Source organism: Notolabrus celidotus, chromosome 13 (assembly GCF_009762535.1).
Source record: "Notolabrus celidotus isolate fNotCel1 chromosome 13, fNotCel1.pri, whole genome shotgun sequence".
NCBI classification, from domain to species: domain Eukaryota; kingdom Metazoa; phylum Chordata; class Actinopteri; order Labriformes; family Labridae; genus Notolabrus; species Notolabrus celidotus.
The window spans coordinates 11,352,093-11,369,269 of NC_048284.1; the positions used below are offsets into that span (position 1 = coordinate 11,352,093).

The 17,177-nt window shown below is 41.0% G+C and overlaps 2 protein-coding genes across 3 annotated transcripts; both read right to left on the bottom strand.

The window, feature by feature from the left end:
- Positions 1-31: 31 nt before the first annotated feature.
- Positions 32-4,355, bottom strand: acat2 (acetyl-CoA acetyltransferase 2). The gene is made up of 9 exons (XM_034699056.1): positions 4,204-4,355; positions 2,398-2,532; positions 2,109-2,290; positions 1,836-1,953; positions 1,590-1,733; positions 1,383-1,505; positions 1,140-1,294; positions 945-1,055; positions 32-856 (listed from the first exon to the last, which is right to left on the bottom strand). Exons 1-9 carry the CDS (start codon positions 4,250-4,252, stop codon positions 686-688), a joined length of 1,188 nt encoding a protein of 395 aa, XP_034554947.1. The 5' UTR covers positions 4,253-4,355; the 3' UTR covers positions 32-685.
- A 1,728-nt stretch (positions 4,356-6,083) lies between these two features.
- wtap (WT1 associated protein) lies at positions 6,084-15,867 on the bottom strand. Of its 2 annotated transcripts, none has more exons than XM_034699319.1 (8): positions 15,649-15,867; positions 13,827-13,864; positions 13,674-13,729; positions 13,537-13,595; positions 13,241-13,368; positions 10,675-10,853; positions 7,390-7,544; positions 6,084-7,283 (listed from the first exon to the last, which is right to left on the bottom strand). In XM_034699319.1, the coding sequence occupies exons 2-8, from the start codon at positions 13,854-13,856 to the stop codon at positions 6,625-6,627; spliced, it is 1,266 nt and encodes a 421-aa protein (XP_034555210.1). In that variant the 5' UTR covers positions 13,857-13,864; positions 15,649-15,867; the 3' UTR covers positions 6,084-6,624. The 2 variants fall into 2 exon arrangements, with proteins under 2 accessions (XP_034555210.1, XP_034555211.1); XM_034699320.1 differs by lacking the exon at positions 15,649-15,867 and adding an exon at positions 15,404-15,491.
- Between the last annotated feature and the right edge of the window lie 1,310 nt (positions 15,868-17,177).

The following is a 17,177-nucleotide window of genomic DNA, read 5'->3' on the forward strand; positions in this document are numbered from 1 at the left end:
ATTATGTTTTCATAAATAAGTTTAGAGGACATTTTAAACATAATGGCTTTTAATTCTTTACCGATATGTAGAACAGCTACAATACATTTCAAACATTTGGCAAAGTTAGAGTAGGCTAGCACATTTAACCCTATGGCACTTAGCTGTGTTGAAGGTTGACGTCAACGCGGTTAATCAGAGAAAGAGGAATGTGTGTCATTTTACAAACCCTAAATCTATGGGCTTCAAACAATCATCAAATAGTTACAAAATATGTCCAACAGAGAAAGAAGCATGTACAGGGTACAACCATACAGAGCACTACTGAAGCCTTGCCTTTGCATATTTAGTATTAATGCTTTTCAGTTGTGCTACTAACTAAAAGCAGGTTTATCCTCATTTTTGAATCAATACTTCGTTATGCTAAATCTGATACATACACAAGTTATACATCTTCTACAAGTCCCAACCCTTCTAAGAGTAGATCACATGCTCGGCTACAACCTGAGGAAGGATGAATTTAAGATAACTTCACAGTGAAAGCTTTCATCAGACAAGTCCCAACAATCGCAATATATATATATCTACTTGTATTACTTAAGCTTGAGTACAGTGATTGGAAGACCCCCTGGTAAACCATTGTATACCACATCCCACAGTGTTTCAGTTTCCCTTGTCCATTGAGTGCATTTGTCAGCTTTCCATCTCAGTTCCTCTCCACGCACATGGCGATGCCCATCCCTCCTCCGATGCAGAGTGACACCACCCCCTTGTGGCCTCCTGTCCTCTGCAGGGCGTGCAGCAGAGTCACGAGCACTCTGCAGCCTGACATGCCGATGGGGTGACCCAGAGAAATGGCACCACCACTCACATTCACCTAAGGAAAGAAGAGCAGGGTTTGATTTTTAAATACATCTTTAGTTATAACATGGACATGACTGCTAGCCATAATGTAAACTACTTACCTTGTCTGCATTCAATCCAAGCTCTTTAACCACAGCGATGGACTGGGCAGCGAACGCCTCATTGATCTCAAACAGGTCCACTTGGTCTAGCTTCCAGCCTGCTTTCTCCACCTATCAAATATGAAAGACAGAAGTGTTCAGACAAAGAAATGTTTCAGAAGTTACTGTAGCATCAAGATGTCTCTGATCGCGTACCGCCTTCCTGATTGCTGGTATTGGTCCAGTCCCCATGATTGACGGGTCAATGCCAGCTTGAGCCCAAGATACGATCCGAGCCATAGGTTTGATGCCCCGCCTTGCAGCCTCTGATTGGCTCATTAGGACAGTTGCTGCTGCTCCATCATTAATACCTACAGACAAATAAATGATAGGTATGATGTTAGTAAAGGTAATCGCCTGTAATATCATCCCTATGTCAAAGCTTTTTAAAGCTCAAACCTGAGGCATTTCCAGGCGTGACTGTGCCGCTGCTGTCCTTGATGAAGCAGGGCCTCAGTTTGGACATGCTGTCTATGTTGCTGCCATGACGAGGAAACTCATCCACCTTCACCTCCACTGGACCTGAAGAAGTCAAACGGATTTGTGAGACAACTTCTCTACAATTGAGGGATGAATCTTTAAACATTTCTCTGCACAGCTCCTTGCCTTTTCTGGACGGCACCATGACCGGGACGATCTCTTGGTCAAAGTGTCCTGCTTTCTGTGCAGCCTCTGCTTTGTTCTGGGACTGGACAGCAAACAGGTCCTGCTCCTCTCGACTCACTGTCCACTGCTTTGCCACGTTCTCAGCTGATTGGGAAATATGCAGATGATTCATCACAGTCATTTACACTCATTTAGGTGGGTGATGATAAGGCCAGTCAGTGTCTACATATTCTCTGCCGTGCATACCTGTGATGCCCATGTGGTAGCCATGGAAGGCGTCTGTCAGGCCGTCAGCCACCATGGAGTCCTGCAGGGAGGCATCACCCATCTTCACACCGGTCCTCATTTGCAGAGTGTGAGGAGCCTTAAAATGAGACAAAGCAGTTCAGATGTCTTCATTAAGGAAGTATAAACTACTCATCTCTAAGGTTTTCTCATATTAAAAATTAAAAAGATCTGCACACCTGATCTGATTGTACATTCATACTCCTCTCAGGCACTCCTCGTGTGATAACTCACCCTGCTCATACTCTCCATGCCTCCAGCCACCACCACAGCAGAATCTCCAGTCTGGATGGACTGAGCTCCCAGACACACAGCCTTCAGCCCAGAGCCACACACCATCTGACAGCTCCAGGACGGGACAGGGTAGGGGATCCCTGCCTTAACACTGGCCTGACGTGCTGGGTTCTGCCCCTGACCTTATAAATCAACGGCAGTAACACAAAAATGAGCAGAATTAGTTTCAAAGCTCAACTTAGGATGATACTGTGACACAAGCCACATGAATGAGGGACCAAGCTTTCACCTGCTGTTAGGACATGTCCCAAGATAACCTCAGAGACCTCTTCTGGCTTCACCCCGGCTCGCTTTAGGGCTTCCTTGATTGCAGCTGAGCCAAGGTCAGGCAGAGGAACCATGGACAGAGCACCATTAAAGGACCCTTTGAGAGAGATAGAAGATCATTGTCAGAGGTGCAGTGGAAGGTCACCATTAACTAAGAGGATTCATTCAGCCTTAATGTTGAGAAAGCATACTCTCAAGAGAATGTGCTTCTTTCGACAGTTAAATTGGCTGATTGAAACAGGAATAACAAGATACGCATGATTGCTACACCATGATATTTTAGCTGAGATTTACCTTAGCCAATGATGTGTCTTCATTTTTTTCATTGCTAAGCACTGGTTCATTAGGGGATGTCATCTTAGACATATTCATTTTTAACATGCCCACAATTAATGGTGCAGAGGTCAGAGTCTACATTTTGCAGAAACTACAAAGTATCATTGCAATACCACATGGATACTGTAGATTGGTGATGCAAAGTCACAAAAAATCTAATGAAACATCTACTTCATAACTTTTCACGACTGACCTCACGACTCATGTCTTTCGGGCAAATGAAAAAAATCAGTGTCAGTTTCATAACCCTGTCTTCAAATGAATAGAATATAATAGAATATCTTTATTGTCATTGTCACGAGTACAACGAAAGTAAGTACAATCTTCTTTCAGTGCAAATAGATAATATAAAAAATAAGTGCTAAGAACCCAGACAAACCCACACATACATCTACATTGGACATTGCACAATTCCCTTAGGCAAGACACAGATATCACAGTACTGAATGTATGTTTTAGCAGTGTTCAGTGCAGTGATGGCTGTGGGGTAGAAACCGTTTTTCAGTCTATTTGTCCTACTTTTCATGCACCTGTACCTCCTGCCTGAACGCAGCAGTTCAAAAAACCAGGGTGACCAGGGTGCGATGAGTCCTGCACTATGTTTTGGGATCTCCCAAAACATGGTGCATAGTGCCAAGTAATTAATTACTATAGTCAGAATTCCTCTGATCTACCGAGACGTCCTCTTGATTCATAAAGCTGCAAAGATCTCGACTCTGTCCTCGAAAAGTTATTTGGAAACATATAACTTAAATCTCATCCTGACCTTATGACCACCTTCAATAAATCATGGCACCAGCCTTTTTCTACAGTCTTATATAAGCAATACATCTCTGAGATGAATTAATACGAGGCACAGGTTGTCCTTCACTGCAGGACTAAACTAAAACTAGCTCTTAAAACTTAGAGACCCCCCATAATTAGACTAGCATGTGTGTTTCTTGCTTTAAAGCTGCTGTTTGTTAGTTAGTCCTGCTGTTAAACCATGTTTAACACATAGACTGTCTATGTGTTAAACCTTTAAAACACAGTCGTCCTGCTGTCAAATTAAATGTATCATGTCATGGAGAGGAAACACGCACTACTTGCTGTGACACAGTTTAGACCAGTGTAGGTAGCCAATGGTGGCGAGCTCGTGCTACGTGGAACTATGACAGCCAGCCAATCACAGCTCTCAGAACACAGGGGAGGCTGGGGTGAACCAATCAGAGCCACGCAAGACTTCCCTTATTTGATTATTTTACATCAACCACTTAGCAAAATTAAAAAACACATGTAAAAAGCTTTAACATGCCACACGAACATACACTGAAACACGACAGCTTTAATACATATTAATTTTAAGAATGTGACCACAACGACAAGGAGCCACGCTGAATTAGCACCAAGGGCTGCACACTGTTTAAAATCATGTTTGTATGTCTCATCTTACCAATTGGCGTCCGAGCAGCAGAGACGATGACAACAGGCTCGTTGTTCATGTTTAAAGATGAAAGTCCGGCTGAAGTTGCAGTGCTTGATTCAGTTGTTGTTCCTGTTGTCTGCACAGTGCTCTGTTGATTCTGGCTGCCTGTCAGAGCTGCGCTGAATGAAGTAGGTGTTCGAGTTAACTGAAGGGAATCTGCACCACAGTGCCACCGTGTGGTGTGGAGGGGGAGTGTCAATTCACTGTGGAACCACTTTCTATCATAGAAGATATATACTTTTTTTTAAAAGTATTGTATATATAAAATTATATATAAAAGTTATCTAAGGGTTAAAATATGTTTAAATCATGGTGTCCTGTACATATTAAAAAATGTAAAAATAAATAAATCATGTTAGTGTTCATGGAGTGACTACAGAGTGATGACTGTTGACTGAATGTATATATTTATTGTATAATATGTTTTTTCTGTGGTATAATGATAGTGATTTTTTATCTGTAATCTACGGTGGCCCTGAAGGACATAACAAATTTCTGAAAGATGAAATACAAAGTTGGAGACAAATTTACATTTCGGAAAACATTTTTAAATTTTATAAAACAAAATGACATCAGCAAAACACTCTTACCAAGGCCAAACCAAATTTACATTTAAGAAAACAAATGTACAAAAGATGAAACACTTTTACAAGGTTAGAGACATTTTTACAAACACTTTTATCATTTCTGAAACAAATTAACATTTCATTTTTACGGAAAGGGAATGTACCAGATACCGGAAGTGATCGAGTGAGGGGTCAATTAGTTTGTTTTGATGGAGAGAAACCGAACGAAGATGGACATGGTTTACATACTAGGACATCCTTGGGTCTCAGAGAGAGGTGTCAGACCTCAGATGAAAAAGCATCATGTCTCCAAAAAAGCTCTGTCATATCTCCACAGAACCTTCATCATGTCAGAATTCAGATGAAACGGCCTCAGACCATTTAGCTTCAGGCTAAACAGAGTCTGGCTAAAAGGAGTCAGACTTAACGGTAAAAGTGTTCCGTCGTTTGTAAAATTGTCCCCAACTTTGTAAAAGTATTTCATCTTTTGTAAATTTGTTTTGTCCTTCAGGGCCACCGTAGTTATCCTTACACCTGGACAAGAAGTTGGACTGGTCCCTTAACACAGAAGCACTCTACAGGAAGGGGCAGAGCTGCCTCTTTTTCATAAGGAGGCTCAAATCCTTAGACATCTGCAGTAAGATGCTGCAGATGTTTTATCACACTGTGGTGGACAGTGTGTTATTCTATGCTGCAGTCTGCTGGGGAAGCACTATAAAACACAAGGATGCAAGGCGAGTGGACAAACTAGTGAAAAAAGCTGGCAGTGTGATTGGTACCAGGTTGGCCTGGCTGGGGGCTGTGGTAGAGGGATCTTTGTGGACCAGAGAAACAGCGGCAATGGATGGCTCATCTCTCTGCGCTGCAGGACTTAGAGATACAGAAAATCATTCATCCGTGCAGACATTAGGCTTCATAACTCTAGCCAATGGGAGATGAGCTGACAGACACATGAATTACTTGTTTTATGTGATTTTTATAATTTTACCTGCCACACATGAATTTCCCTTTGGGGATGAATGAAGAACATTCTATTCTTTGGTGACAGTTAATATAATTATACACCTTTAGAGGTTTTAGTAGTTCAGTAGGAAGCAACTCTTATTATTCCACTAACTTTGAAATAAGTTATGTTTATTATTTCATATCATTAAAATATACTCATAACTTAATATTAAAAGGTGTTTTTTTTAATATTTATTCCTCAGTTGAGCCGATGGGTTAAAGTGTCATGTTTTTCTGCTGTTGTTTCGTCGGGCGGTAAGGAGGAGTTTCACTCTGTAGTATTAAAAATCTTTATTGGTATTTGGTCAGTACATGAAAAGGACTGAAGTCAGAATAATATGAACATCGGCATAGAAACTACTCACAATTCAACTGAATCTTTTGAACAAAATGTTTTGTCAATGAAAAATTAAAATTGCATTAAAATAAAAAACACAGGCCAACATCTAAAAATGACCTTTTGAATTTAGCGAAGCTACTGTAATTCAGTGATTTTACTGACTTGACGATGAGTTACAACACCAGATGCCTGATTTCAGTGTCAAGAGCTCAAACAAGAACAGCAATGAACGTGCTCAAATTAACAGCAGAATGAAACGTACTAGTTTTAAATCATACATCCACTCAATTCAAATCTAACATTAACCCTTTCCTGTTATATCCCTGTTTAGCAACACAAATGTGACTGAGGTGCCACGATAAGCGAGGGGAGGCGGGTGAAAACAAAACATCCTGGACAGCAGTGCTGCGTCACAGACTTTTGTTGCCTTGTTTGAATATTGTATAAAAAGAAAAAGACAGTACATGTCAAAGTACATTACAAAACTGCGCTGTCGCTCGTGCTGGAGTCCAGGCCGTTCTGAGTGTGCCGTGACCCTGCAGTCCTGGTGCCCTTGGTCACCAGGGCAGCCTTGTCCTCGTGGGGGTCGGTGGTGGAGTCTGTGTCATTCGAGTGCTGAGTCAATGATGTCTCGCTGCCAGTGGGAGAGTCCACGCTCTCGTACCCTGCACTCAGCTGACTCCCGAAACCCACGGGTCCTCCAACTCTCCCTGCAGCAGTCTGACTTCCTGACGCCTCCTCTGAGTGGTTGGACAGTTTGGTCTCAGCTTCACCGGGGCTGGAAACCATGGGGGACATGGGAAAGTCTTCCTCGGTGCTGCTGACCTCCCGGTACAGGCTGGGTGTAGTGGTCTCACTCCTCTGGGATGAGTTGCCATTGCTTGGTCCATTGGAGACCCTCCCGAAGTCTTTGCCCATTGGTTCAGGGGTGATGCTGGCCTGCTCGGGCTGGATGGATGGTTCTGCAGAAGAACAGGAAGCTGAGGGGGAAGTCCTGCTGGGTCCTGCTCCAGACAAGGCCCCTTGATTCTGAGTCAGCTGCTGGCGAGAGTCTTTCAACTGCTGCTGCAGGACAAGGATGGTGCTCTGCATCCCCTCAACCTCCTCGTCTAGCTGGATGATAAAGTCATTCAGCTCTGGGAGAGAGAGCCGTCAGAAACAGAAAAGGGACCCAAGTCAATCGTTAACTTCAACATGTTGGAAAAACACGAGAGAAGAGAAGCAAAATCCAGGTTCTCTCACCGTCTTGGCTGCTCTTGAGCTCCTCGCTGTACTTCTTCTGCAGAGCCAGCTCCGCCTCCAGCTGGGCGATGCGTCCCTGGGAGAGTTGCCGACCCAACTCCTGGTTTTCCTGAATCAGCATTCGACACTTGGCCATCAGTTTCTTCCCCGTTTGGCTGTAAGGGAAACAAGTCTCACATCACACAGTGAACCAGGGGACATACACAGCAAATATACATTGCCACTGATCCGTTCTAACTAGCTGATCCACAGGCTCGGGGTCCAAGCAACTCCTGAAGCTGGCCATCTCTAAATTACCTGAGGGATTTTCATTACCTCCCTTCGATCCCAATGTAATATACAATATCAAGGAGCCACCGACACAAACCTTTTCTGCACAAATCAATACATTTGTTAGATTCAAGTACAAACTATCAGCTGTAACAAACTTACATTATTTTTCTTTATCAGTTAAAAGGTAATGTAAGGTCTTCAAAATCTACCTCAAGTTCAGTTTAGAGTTTACTCTTTTACATGTTTCAAAAATACAGCAGCAATCATGACACCACCACAAATCAGCACACGCAACATTCCTGAGTTTGTGGAAAGCAGAATAAAGTATAAATTAGAGTAATTTTAGAAAGACAACCAACAAGAGAGCTGTAAGAGTGAACAGTAACCCTACACTGTGTTTGAGGAGAAGCAAAGAAGCTCCTTCAGGACACTTTAACAGTTCAGCACACCAGATCCTTTGATATTACCAGTTATTGTGTTTACTCAGTACAAGAGCCAGCATGTCTGAAAGCCTGATTTACAAGAAAGTAACAGACAGATTGTTAAACACCTTCATCAAGCGCTGTTTTAATATTTGATCTGTTAGCCATAATGGCTCGTTTCCACCAAGCGGTCTGGTATGGATCAGTACAGTTTGGTACCAGCCGACTGGTAACGCCTGATCCTGTTTGCTTTTCCACAGCCAACCGTGCCCTACTTGGTGGGCGGCGTGTAAGCCGGATGCTCATAGCTGTGTCAGCTACGTAATAGCGTGACGTCATGGCAGCGCGACACAGTGTACTCCGCTAATAAGTGCAACGAAGAAGAAAAACGTGAGAAAAGTCTGCACCTCCACGGTCGACCATGGAACGCTGTTTCTTGATGCCAATTTTCCAAACAAATAAAAGCTATCTCAAGTCCACTCGAGATTTAAACAGGGAGGGGTTGTGGGGTTGTGTGTTGTTCTTTATTGCCGCTGTCGCACGGGAAGTGACGATTATTTCGACCAATCAACTAGGGGCGAGTTTTGGCAAGAACCTCCACATACGATACGCATCACGATACTTGGGTCACGATATCATAATAACATATCGTGTTATATCACAATATTGTGATATATTGCGATATTCTACACAGGTCAATAATAAGAAAAAAATAGAGATGCAGTATATGTAAATCACACAATATTACTCAAAATTGAAAGGACAAATTAAGTCAAACTATTTGACTGAAAACAACTTTTCCACTTTTTATTTAAGTTCCAACTCGGCTAAAATATGATTTTTTTTTTTTTAAGAGTTGAAATATATATATTGGAGGTCAAAGATTCGCGAGATATAGCTGTAACGGTTTTTTTTCACACCTCTACAATCAACGGACTGCAGCGTTTCTAGCTCCACCTTCTGGGGTCGGATCGGTATGTCTGGCACCCCAACAGAAGGGTATGAAAAAGTGGGACGGTACGACTCGGTAATTTTGGGACCTGTTCCGGTTTAAGTCAATGGAAACACCATAAAAATGCGTGCCCTACCGAGACGAACCGAACTGAACCGCTTGGTGGAAACGGGGCGGAACAGACAGATAGTTAAAAACCTTCATCTAGCGCGATCTTAATATTTGGTCTGTTAGAGTCTGTAGAAGCTTTTCAGCGTGAGGAAATTAAACCTAACAGTAATTGTCTCAACAGCTTCACCCTATCAAAGCAGAATTATTAAAGGGGTAACAAAGACTGTGCATGTTATTCTACTTATAAGTAAAAATTGCAACTCTGCATTACATATCATTTAGTTGGTTGCACTTGATCTCAGTAGAGCAGCAGAAAACAGCTGTGTGCATTCACTGACAGCTCAAATATCTCAGTCTCACCTCAGTGTGAGAGACCCAAGTATGACTTTTAAAAACAGCAACAAATGTAGCCAGTGTCACATGGTGTTCATTTTGAAAAACAGTGGCTTTTGACTTGAGCCACACAGGTGAGTAAGAGAAGTCTGGCTGAGGGAAAGATTGTGAGGTCAATAACAAAAATACACAGAAATACAATCAATACAATCTCATCAACTCATAAACAGGACTTTTAAAAGACATTTGCATTCACAACTTGAAAAACAGACTAAGTTCACCCACAGCAGTGTGTTTTAGTATGCATCAGCTTAATCCATCATTAAAGTGCAAATAACCACATGAGTGTAAACAATCTCAGCCAATCATGCGTCTTGGTTCAAACACACTGCAGTAAGTGTTTGTTTTTAGAGAAACAAGAGATCAAATGAAATGCCAATAAATCAAAGAAGTCACAAAATAAAACATGTAAATACACTCTACCGTGAGTGGGCCCGTGTTCAAAGACACAGGCGACAGGACCCTCGTGACTCGGCCCTCTGTGGACCGAGGATCTGGCTCCGCTCACAGTCTTAACATCATCTCTAGAGTCTCTTCCCCCAAAAGTCTTACTTTTTAAGTTCTAGAAACTTTCCTCATGTTACTGCAATGTAGCTAAACTGTCCAGAAAGTCTTTACGTTTCTCAGGCAGGCTAGAGGGGTGTGTGTGTGGTGTAATCCACAGTTTAATGTCTTTATAAAACGAGTAGGGGGTATAGTCTTTATAATGTTTTAGGCTAGGGAAGCTCCCTGCCTGACTCACCCTCCACCATAACCCCCCTATTTAATAAGTCAACTGTCTGCTTTTGGGCCGAGGGTGCGGGGAGGGCGTATCCATGGTGGGCAGTGAGAGACCACCTCTTCAGGATCAGTTCGGACTCCTTCAGGCCCGTGGACGGTGAAGGGATACGAGGGGAGAGAGCTGAAACACAAGTGTCACCTGACCATACTGTCTTTTCTCTATATGTAGCTGGCACAGTGCATGAGTACAAAAACAGCTTTCTGTAAAGTCTGAGTCTCGTGGTGAGTACAGCATTTTGTCAGCCTTCCCCCCCACCATTGTTCCTGCATGCCTGCAGTGAGCGTGAGGGTGGGGGGCATGAGGAAGTCTTGACTTTTTTTTGGAGGGAGGGGGGTTATTTTGATTGTCTTTACCTATCAGGTGTAAATTTCCAGGCACTCAGTTCATTTTGGGCCTGCTCCAGTTTGTCTTTAGTCTGTTCTAGTTCAGCCTTCATTTTGAGGAAAAACAAGTTGATGGCTGGGTCCACCATGGATGACCGCAGTTGAGCCGCACTCGGCTGCTGGACTTGCTTGAGGTACTGGATCTGGGTCTGCAGGATAAAACAAACAAGTGTTACTGACTGAGAAAGGGTTTATGGAGCGCCGTTTGTAAAGCGGTGCACACTGAAATAACAACAGTTCTCCACATTTAGCTCCAAAACATCATGACAATGTAGAGTGAATTTTTAAAAGTCACCTTTTTTTAATACATTTAGAGGAATATTTGTGATCTCCTTCACATTTAATTTTGTTGTGAAAAATATATTAAGTTAAATTTTTGTTAACTCCAAATGCTAAATATAAGTATAAATGTTAAATCTAAATCTAAATGTTTAACGCTAAATCTAAATGTTAAATATAAATATTAAATATAAATGTTGATCTGCAATCCTAAATATTTAGCTGATATGCAGATTCACACTGCCGCCTATCAGCTAAATATTTAGGATCGCAAAGCAACATTTAACATTTATATTTATATTTAACATTTATATTTTTATTTAACATTTAGATTTATATTTAACATTTAGATTTATCTTTGAACATTTATATATATTTAACATTTATATTTAACATATAGATCAATTGTTGAACATTAAGATTTATATTCAACATTTAGATTTGTATTTAACATTTAGATTTGTATTTAACATTTAGATTTAGATTCAACATTTAGATTTAGACTCAACATTATATTTATACTTAACATTTATATTTATATTTAACATTTAGATTTATATTTAACATTTAGATTTAGCATTTGGATTTAACAATCATTTTAACATAATATTTTTTCACAAGAAATTTAAATGTGAAGAAGATCACAAATATTCTAAATTCTCTAAATGTTATAAAAAAAAGTGACTTAAAAATTAACTTCATTGCTATGATGTTTTGGAGCTAAATGTGGAGAATTGTTGCTGTTATTTTCATTTTGCACCGCTTTACAAACGGCGCCCCATAGGATTCTTGAACTGCACAAAGTACAATCTTCACAAGCTCTGATCGAACTGTGGCTGATGGAGTCACATTAGCAATTTCCTCCTCATCAGATGAGATATTTTAATTGAAAGCGATCGAACTTTAAATGTCATCGCTTCTTTTTAATCCTGAGCCTCGAGAGAAAAACGAGCCACCAGAGATTACTTCAGAAAAACACTGGAGCAGTGTTTCTGTGCTTTCTATTTAAAAGTATAATCAGACAGTTTCAACATTTAGATGTAGAGTGATGAACCGAATATATAAATAAGCTGTATGAGAAGTCTGAACCATAAACTGTATACAATATGGAAGTAGGATCCATGACATCACCAATCAGTTTCTGAAGAGCTGTCTTGAGGCCAATCGGCGGCGGCGGCGGCGGCCATATTGCTGCTATCGAGCGATTGTGATGTAAAGAGGCGGGCTTTGAGCCTCCTAGCCAACAGCTACAGTGTTCAAGTCAGCTGTGCCTCTCATTGGAAGACTCATAATCTCAATATCTTCGAAATTGCCGTGTTACAAAAAAATTCACCTCCCGCACTGAGAAATGAGCTATCCAGACTACACTCCTCTTTTGTACCAGGCTGTAAACATGTTTATTTCTGCTGTAAAGATCATCTTTTTTGAATTGGTGTGTATGTGGTTTCCGGTACTTCTGGAGCCAGCCTCAAGCGGATCCTCAATGAACTGCAGTTTTTAGCACTTCCGCATTGGACTCATATTTTTAGACCGGAAGTTGCCTCCTGGTCTGAACTATCAAAATGACTCTAATGACATCTAAGTCTTCTTCAACCTAGTTTAAAACATGAGAACACAACCAGCTGACTCTTACATTGAGCAGAAATCAGTCAAGTTCATATTCAAGTACAGAAACTCACCTGCAACAGGCAAATTCATGCTGACCACAATTTTTCCTAAACTAGTTTGACTACATTTGCATGAGAGTCAAAAAGCCACAGAGTAATAACTAAAACGCCTGAAAACACAACGGCCGCCTGAGACGTCAGTTTAAAAACAGCTCCTACAGTTTCACAGTCGAGTGGTTAAAATGAAAGTGACAACAGGGTTTAACATGTACCTGGCAGCGTGTGCTGTGTTCACCTTATCTGCCCTGCTAGAATGGCGCGTGCTGCTGTAAAGCCACTGTGTGATCCACTGAGCTGTCAGTCTGATAAGAGCAGAGGATGCCCTTCCTGGCACTGTTTACCTTTAGCCTACATAGCACTATAATGAATGGACACATGGTGCTGACATGATGTTTCATGATCAGTCAAAAGTGAGAGGATTGGATGAGCCAAGGTTTAATTAATGACTGCTTGAATCTGTTTGTTGAGGCGAGTTACAACAGGCAGCCTATCATGAGCTTTTGTCAGTGTTTATAATCAATGGACATCTAGTGTTTGGCTCCAGACTCGCACATGAAGTGAAAAATTAATTGATGGAAATAATCACTTACAGTGCACTCTTGCATTTCCTGCTCCTTGGTGGCAAGTCTCATGACCAAGATGTTCTCCCTGCGCGCAGACTCCTGCTGCTGCTGCTTCAGCTTCTCCTCCGACTCCTTCAGTCCTGTCACATCGTTGGCTGTCACGGTTTGGAGAGACAGAGCGAGAGAGGAGAGAGAGCGTATTAGAAGACACATCCCTTTTCACAAGCTGCCAGATATGAAACGTAGTGATTAACACTGGCAGCCGAACGCATGTCCATCATGTTGGGATTGGATTACGATGATGTATGAGCAGATGTACTTACAACATAGCTCTGCATATTTCGCCTCCAGGACCTGGACATATGCTTCATGCTGTTTCCATCTGAGAGGGAGCAGAGTGTGTGTTAGCAGCTTAACCCAAACATCATGATTAATATGCACTATTGGAGCTGTTGTTTACCTTGTACACAGCTCCTCTCGGGTCAGGGACTTCATGTCTGTTTCACAGAGGCGGACCTGTCGAGCAGAGGAGCAGACAGTGTTTAGATAAAGAGGAAAAACTATTCAGAATGTTAACACAAAGGCATGTAAGGACTCATTACACTGAACTCACCTTCTTGGGGAGCGGCTCCTCGTTGGTCATCGTTAACTCTAAGAGATAAAGAGAATATAAATGCATTACTTATCAAAGCTGAGGGTCATGTTTTACAGTATTTCTCACTCACTAAAACACTAATCCCTTTTGTCTGAACCAAACTCTTATCGGCATGAACCCATGTATTGAATCAGTTACTCTTTTGGCAAAACCATGAACACTTTTCACCTGTTAGACACAACTTCAAACACATTCTCACTCACTAAAACACATGTTGCACTGTGATGCACTTGTGTTGGATGAAGGTAAGCACAGGTGTCACAGCTTAAACACAACCACTCAAAACGGATCACACTTGTGGCTCATGATGTGAGGAAACCAATATAGGCCTGGATCTGGCACACCAGGGGTTTCCCCTGTTGCCTGTCCAGGGAGAATGTGGCCTGTGATGTGGATGAAGTCCAGTGGCCTGACCCAGCATGTAGACCTGATGCTGCGGCTGAATGATTGTAGACATAGCCCATTTTGAGGGGGTGCTGAAGCCCCTCTAAATTGAATCCAAGCAGCCCTACAATTTGAGAGATTTTTACTTTTTTTTTTTTACTGTATGTCCTTTTGAACCAGGTAGAGAAGTACTTGGTTGAAACGTAATATTTTAACAACAAAAATACAGCAGCTCCACAGCATTTTACATGTTGTGCATTGCATTTCATATGAAAGTCTAAAAAAAAAAACCCCTCCAATGTCAATTTTTGGTATTTCTGGTACTCACTATAGGGGGCTGGTTTACTCCAGAAACATACATACTGTTTATCTATATTATGAGAACCTGCTGTATCAACATTAGTTGTCTTTCCCCAGAAATTAGGGTTACCATATGTTTCTTTTATGATTCCAATCCATCTCTCTTTTGCTGTCGTGGCTCAGCATTTAAACAAGCGTTTCACAAATGTGGGAATTAAATTACTTTTAAACAACGGTGAAATGTATCTTGCCCCCCTGATTGTAGATCCTGTAAGCACTTCAGTTTGATTTTGTGGATTACACTGTAATGTGCTTCTCATTTATATTTGTGTTTACTTTATTTTGACTGTATACAGGTGCTAAATTCATTTATCCTACTGTGAACAATAAACATTATTTCTACAGCTTCATGTCCTGAGCAATGATTTGATGTAGTGTGTAATGACTGCTCAGTATTGGCTTTAATTCTGAGGTATGATCTGACAACATTGTTTGTTTTTACAGGAAGAGTCAGAGGTGTTTGAAAATTATGTTTTGTGCTTATAGTGTTGAGAAAAGACAGGTGGATGTCAATAAGTGTGTTTTAGAGATTGAGAAATACTGTAAAGCTCCTGCATCTCCTCTAGCTGACCACACGCAGTTAAAACCAACACGTCTGACAACCTTCATAAATAGATGCAAATTAAACAGATTCAGACCAGATAACTTAGTTAAATATGTGCTGCAGGTACATTTTTCATGTGTTTGGCTGAAAAAAAAGGAGGTTTCACCGGCAACAAAAGCTGTCTAGCCTTCTGTTAGCTGGTGTGGCAGGCGGCATCGATGGATAGAAGTGCTGGAAATAAGCTCACCAAGGTTAAGTCTCAGGGGGAAATCCCGTTTAGCACCCTTGATTTAATGTTCTGTTAAACACACAGTACCAAACAGTATTTGATTGAAGTGTATCCTCCCCGCATGTAATTCTTGGATCTGTTTTCAGCTCCTTGTTATCACAAAATGGCGGTGAAGGAAATGACTCCCTCCCTCTCGCTCCTTTTCCTGAAACTAGCGGGCTCTTGGCTGCAGAGAACAGGCCTCACTCCATTACAACACTCACCAGACTGCTTTCTTTCGATGTTTCTGAAAAGGCTCGGCTTCGGTGGTTTGTGAAGATGCAAAAAAATGCACCTTCAGTTAAAAAAGAAAGGGTATTTTTTTATATGAAGTGGACTCGCTTCGGAGTGCACACCATCATCTTCGTCACTGAAGGCAGAACAGAATGGCTCTGGCCGAGCGGCTGCTGCACTCGCCTTGCTGCAGAGCACGACCAGAGATCACGACACCAAACAGACCTCTCACTCCGCGGGGGATTTTGGATCCAAAAACAGGTTTGACAAGCAAATGACATTACTCCGTGCAGCCTTTGTGTCAGTGGTAATATTGTTTATATTATTTTTTATTATTTCTATAATTTTTATTTTTATTATTATTTTATATTATTTTATTATTATTTTAAACATTATTATTTGAATAATTGCTTTAAAATATATTTATCTTATTTAATTATGTATTTATCTATTTATTTATTGTATTCACCTGATCTTGTTAACGCTACCTTATTTTATTTTTTTATTTTCTTTCCACTACTACTTATTTTATCAATTTTACTGTGCTGATTTTATTTTATTTTTAAGTATTTTATTTATAATCATGCCTTTTATAATTTTACCATTGCTGTTGTTTTCTGTCTCCCTGTTCTTCTGTGAAGCACTTTGGGCTGCATGTTTTTATTTACGAAAGGTGTTATATAAATAAAGTTGAGTTGAGTTGAGATAAGTTAAGTGGTTGTAGTTTTGTGCTTCAACAACAGATTTATTGTAGTTATCCAACTTCAACGCTGCAAAGCCTAGATACAATTTTGGCAGCATCTTTATAAACAATGTAAGGCTTCTCATCCCTGTAGTTAATTGATTCTATGAAAAATAAGTCCAATTTGTTAGCATGAAATTTTTTTTGATGAAATGTGTGCAGAGGGGCGTTGTAGTCGAGGGAAAAGTGGGACTGACTGCCTAGGGCCCAAGTGGGGAGGGGGACCCCTAATGGTCCTGAAATAAAATGTGTTTTCTACTACGCTTTTCTTTTCTTTTGTTATTACTGCAATAAGATTACTAAAATTGTCCTAATAAATAAACAAACATTCAGAATTCCTTTCTGGAAAAAAGGGGAGTCTCTCAAATAATGCCCCCTTGTTGTTATTCAACAAGTCACTTGGCTTCAAATAATCTTGTTTACAGAGGTGGACAGTGTGAAGGTCAATATTGTGTGGTAACATTTGGAGAAATTGTAAAAAGAAAATATTGATAAATAGCTTAGATTTGAGTCAGTTAACCAGCATAGTTTTAAGCATATTTTTTTGTTGAATGCAAATACACCAGCATTATAGCAGCAGTGTTATATCTTGTAGGGTCAGCTGTGGTGATGGGGCCCACTGAGATATCTTTTCAGGGTGGGCAGAATTCCTGGCGATGCCCCTGTGTGTGAAAGCTTGAGTACTCTGAAACTTTCTCTAATGTTCCCCTCGATTATCTCTTTGGGCCAAGAGGAGAACATCTCTTATTTGCCGGCATCATTAGATGTTCACTTGGC

Bases quoted from the DNA above. Each gene is read 5' to 3' on its own strand.
- acat2 (XM_034699056.1), bottom strand. From the start codon at position 4,252: ATGAACAACGAGCCTGTTGTCATCGTCTCTGCTGCTCGGACGCCAATT. The intron at 1,734-1,835 runs GTATGCACGGCA...TTTCCCAATCAG, and splicing joins CTACCACATGGGCATCACAG to CTGAGAACGTGGCAAAGCAG. The intron at 1,506-1,589 runs GCAAGGAGCTGT...TGACTTCTTCAG, and splicing joins CATGGTGCCGTCCAGAAAAG to GTCCAGTGGAGGTGAAGGTG.
- wtap (XM_034699319.1), bottom strand. From the start codon at position 13,856: ATGACCAACGAGGAGCCGCTCCCCAAGAAG. The intron at 13,596-13,673 runs GTAAACAACAGC...GCTCCCTCTCAG, and splicing joins CGAGAGGAGCTGTGTACAAG to ATGGAAACAGCATGAAGCAT. The intron at 10,854-13,240 runs GTAAGTGATTAT...TTTATCCTGCAG, and splicing joins AGGAAATGCAAGAGTGCACT to ACCCAGATCCAGTACCTCAA.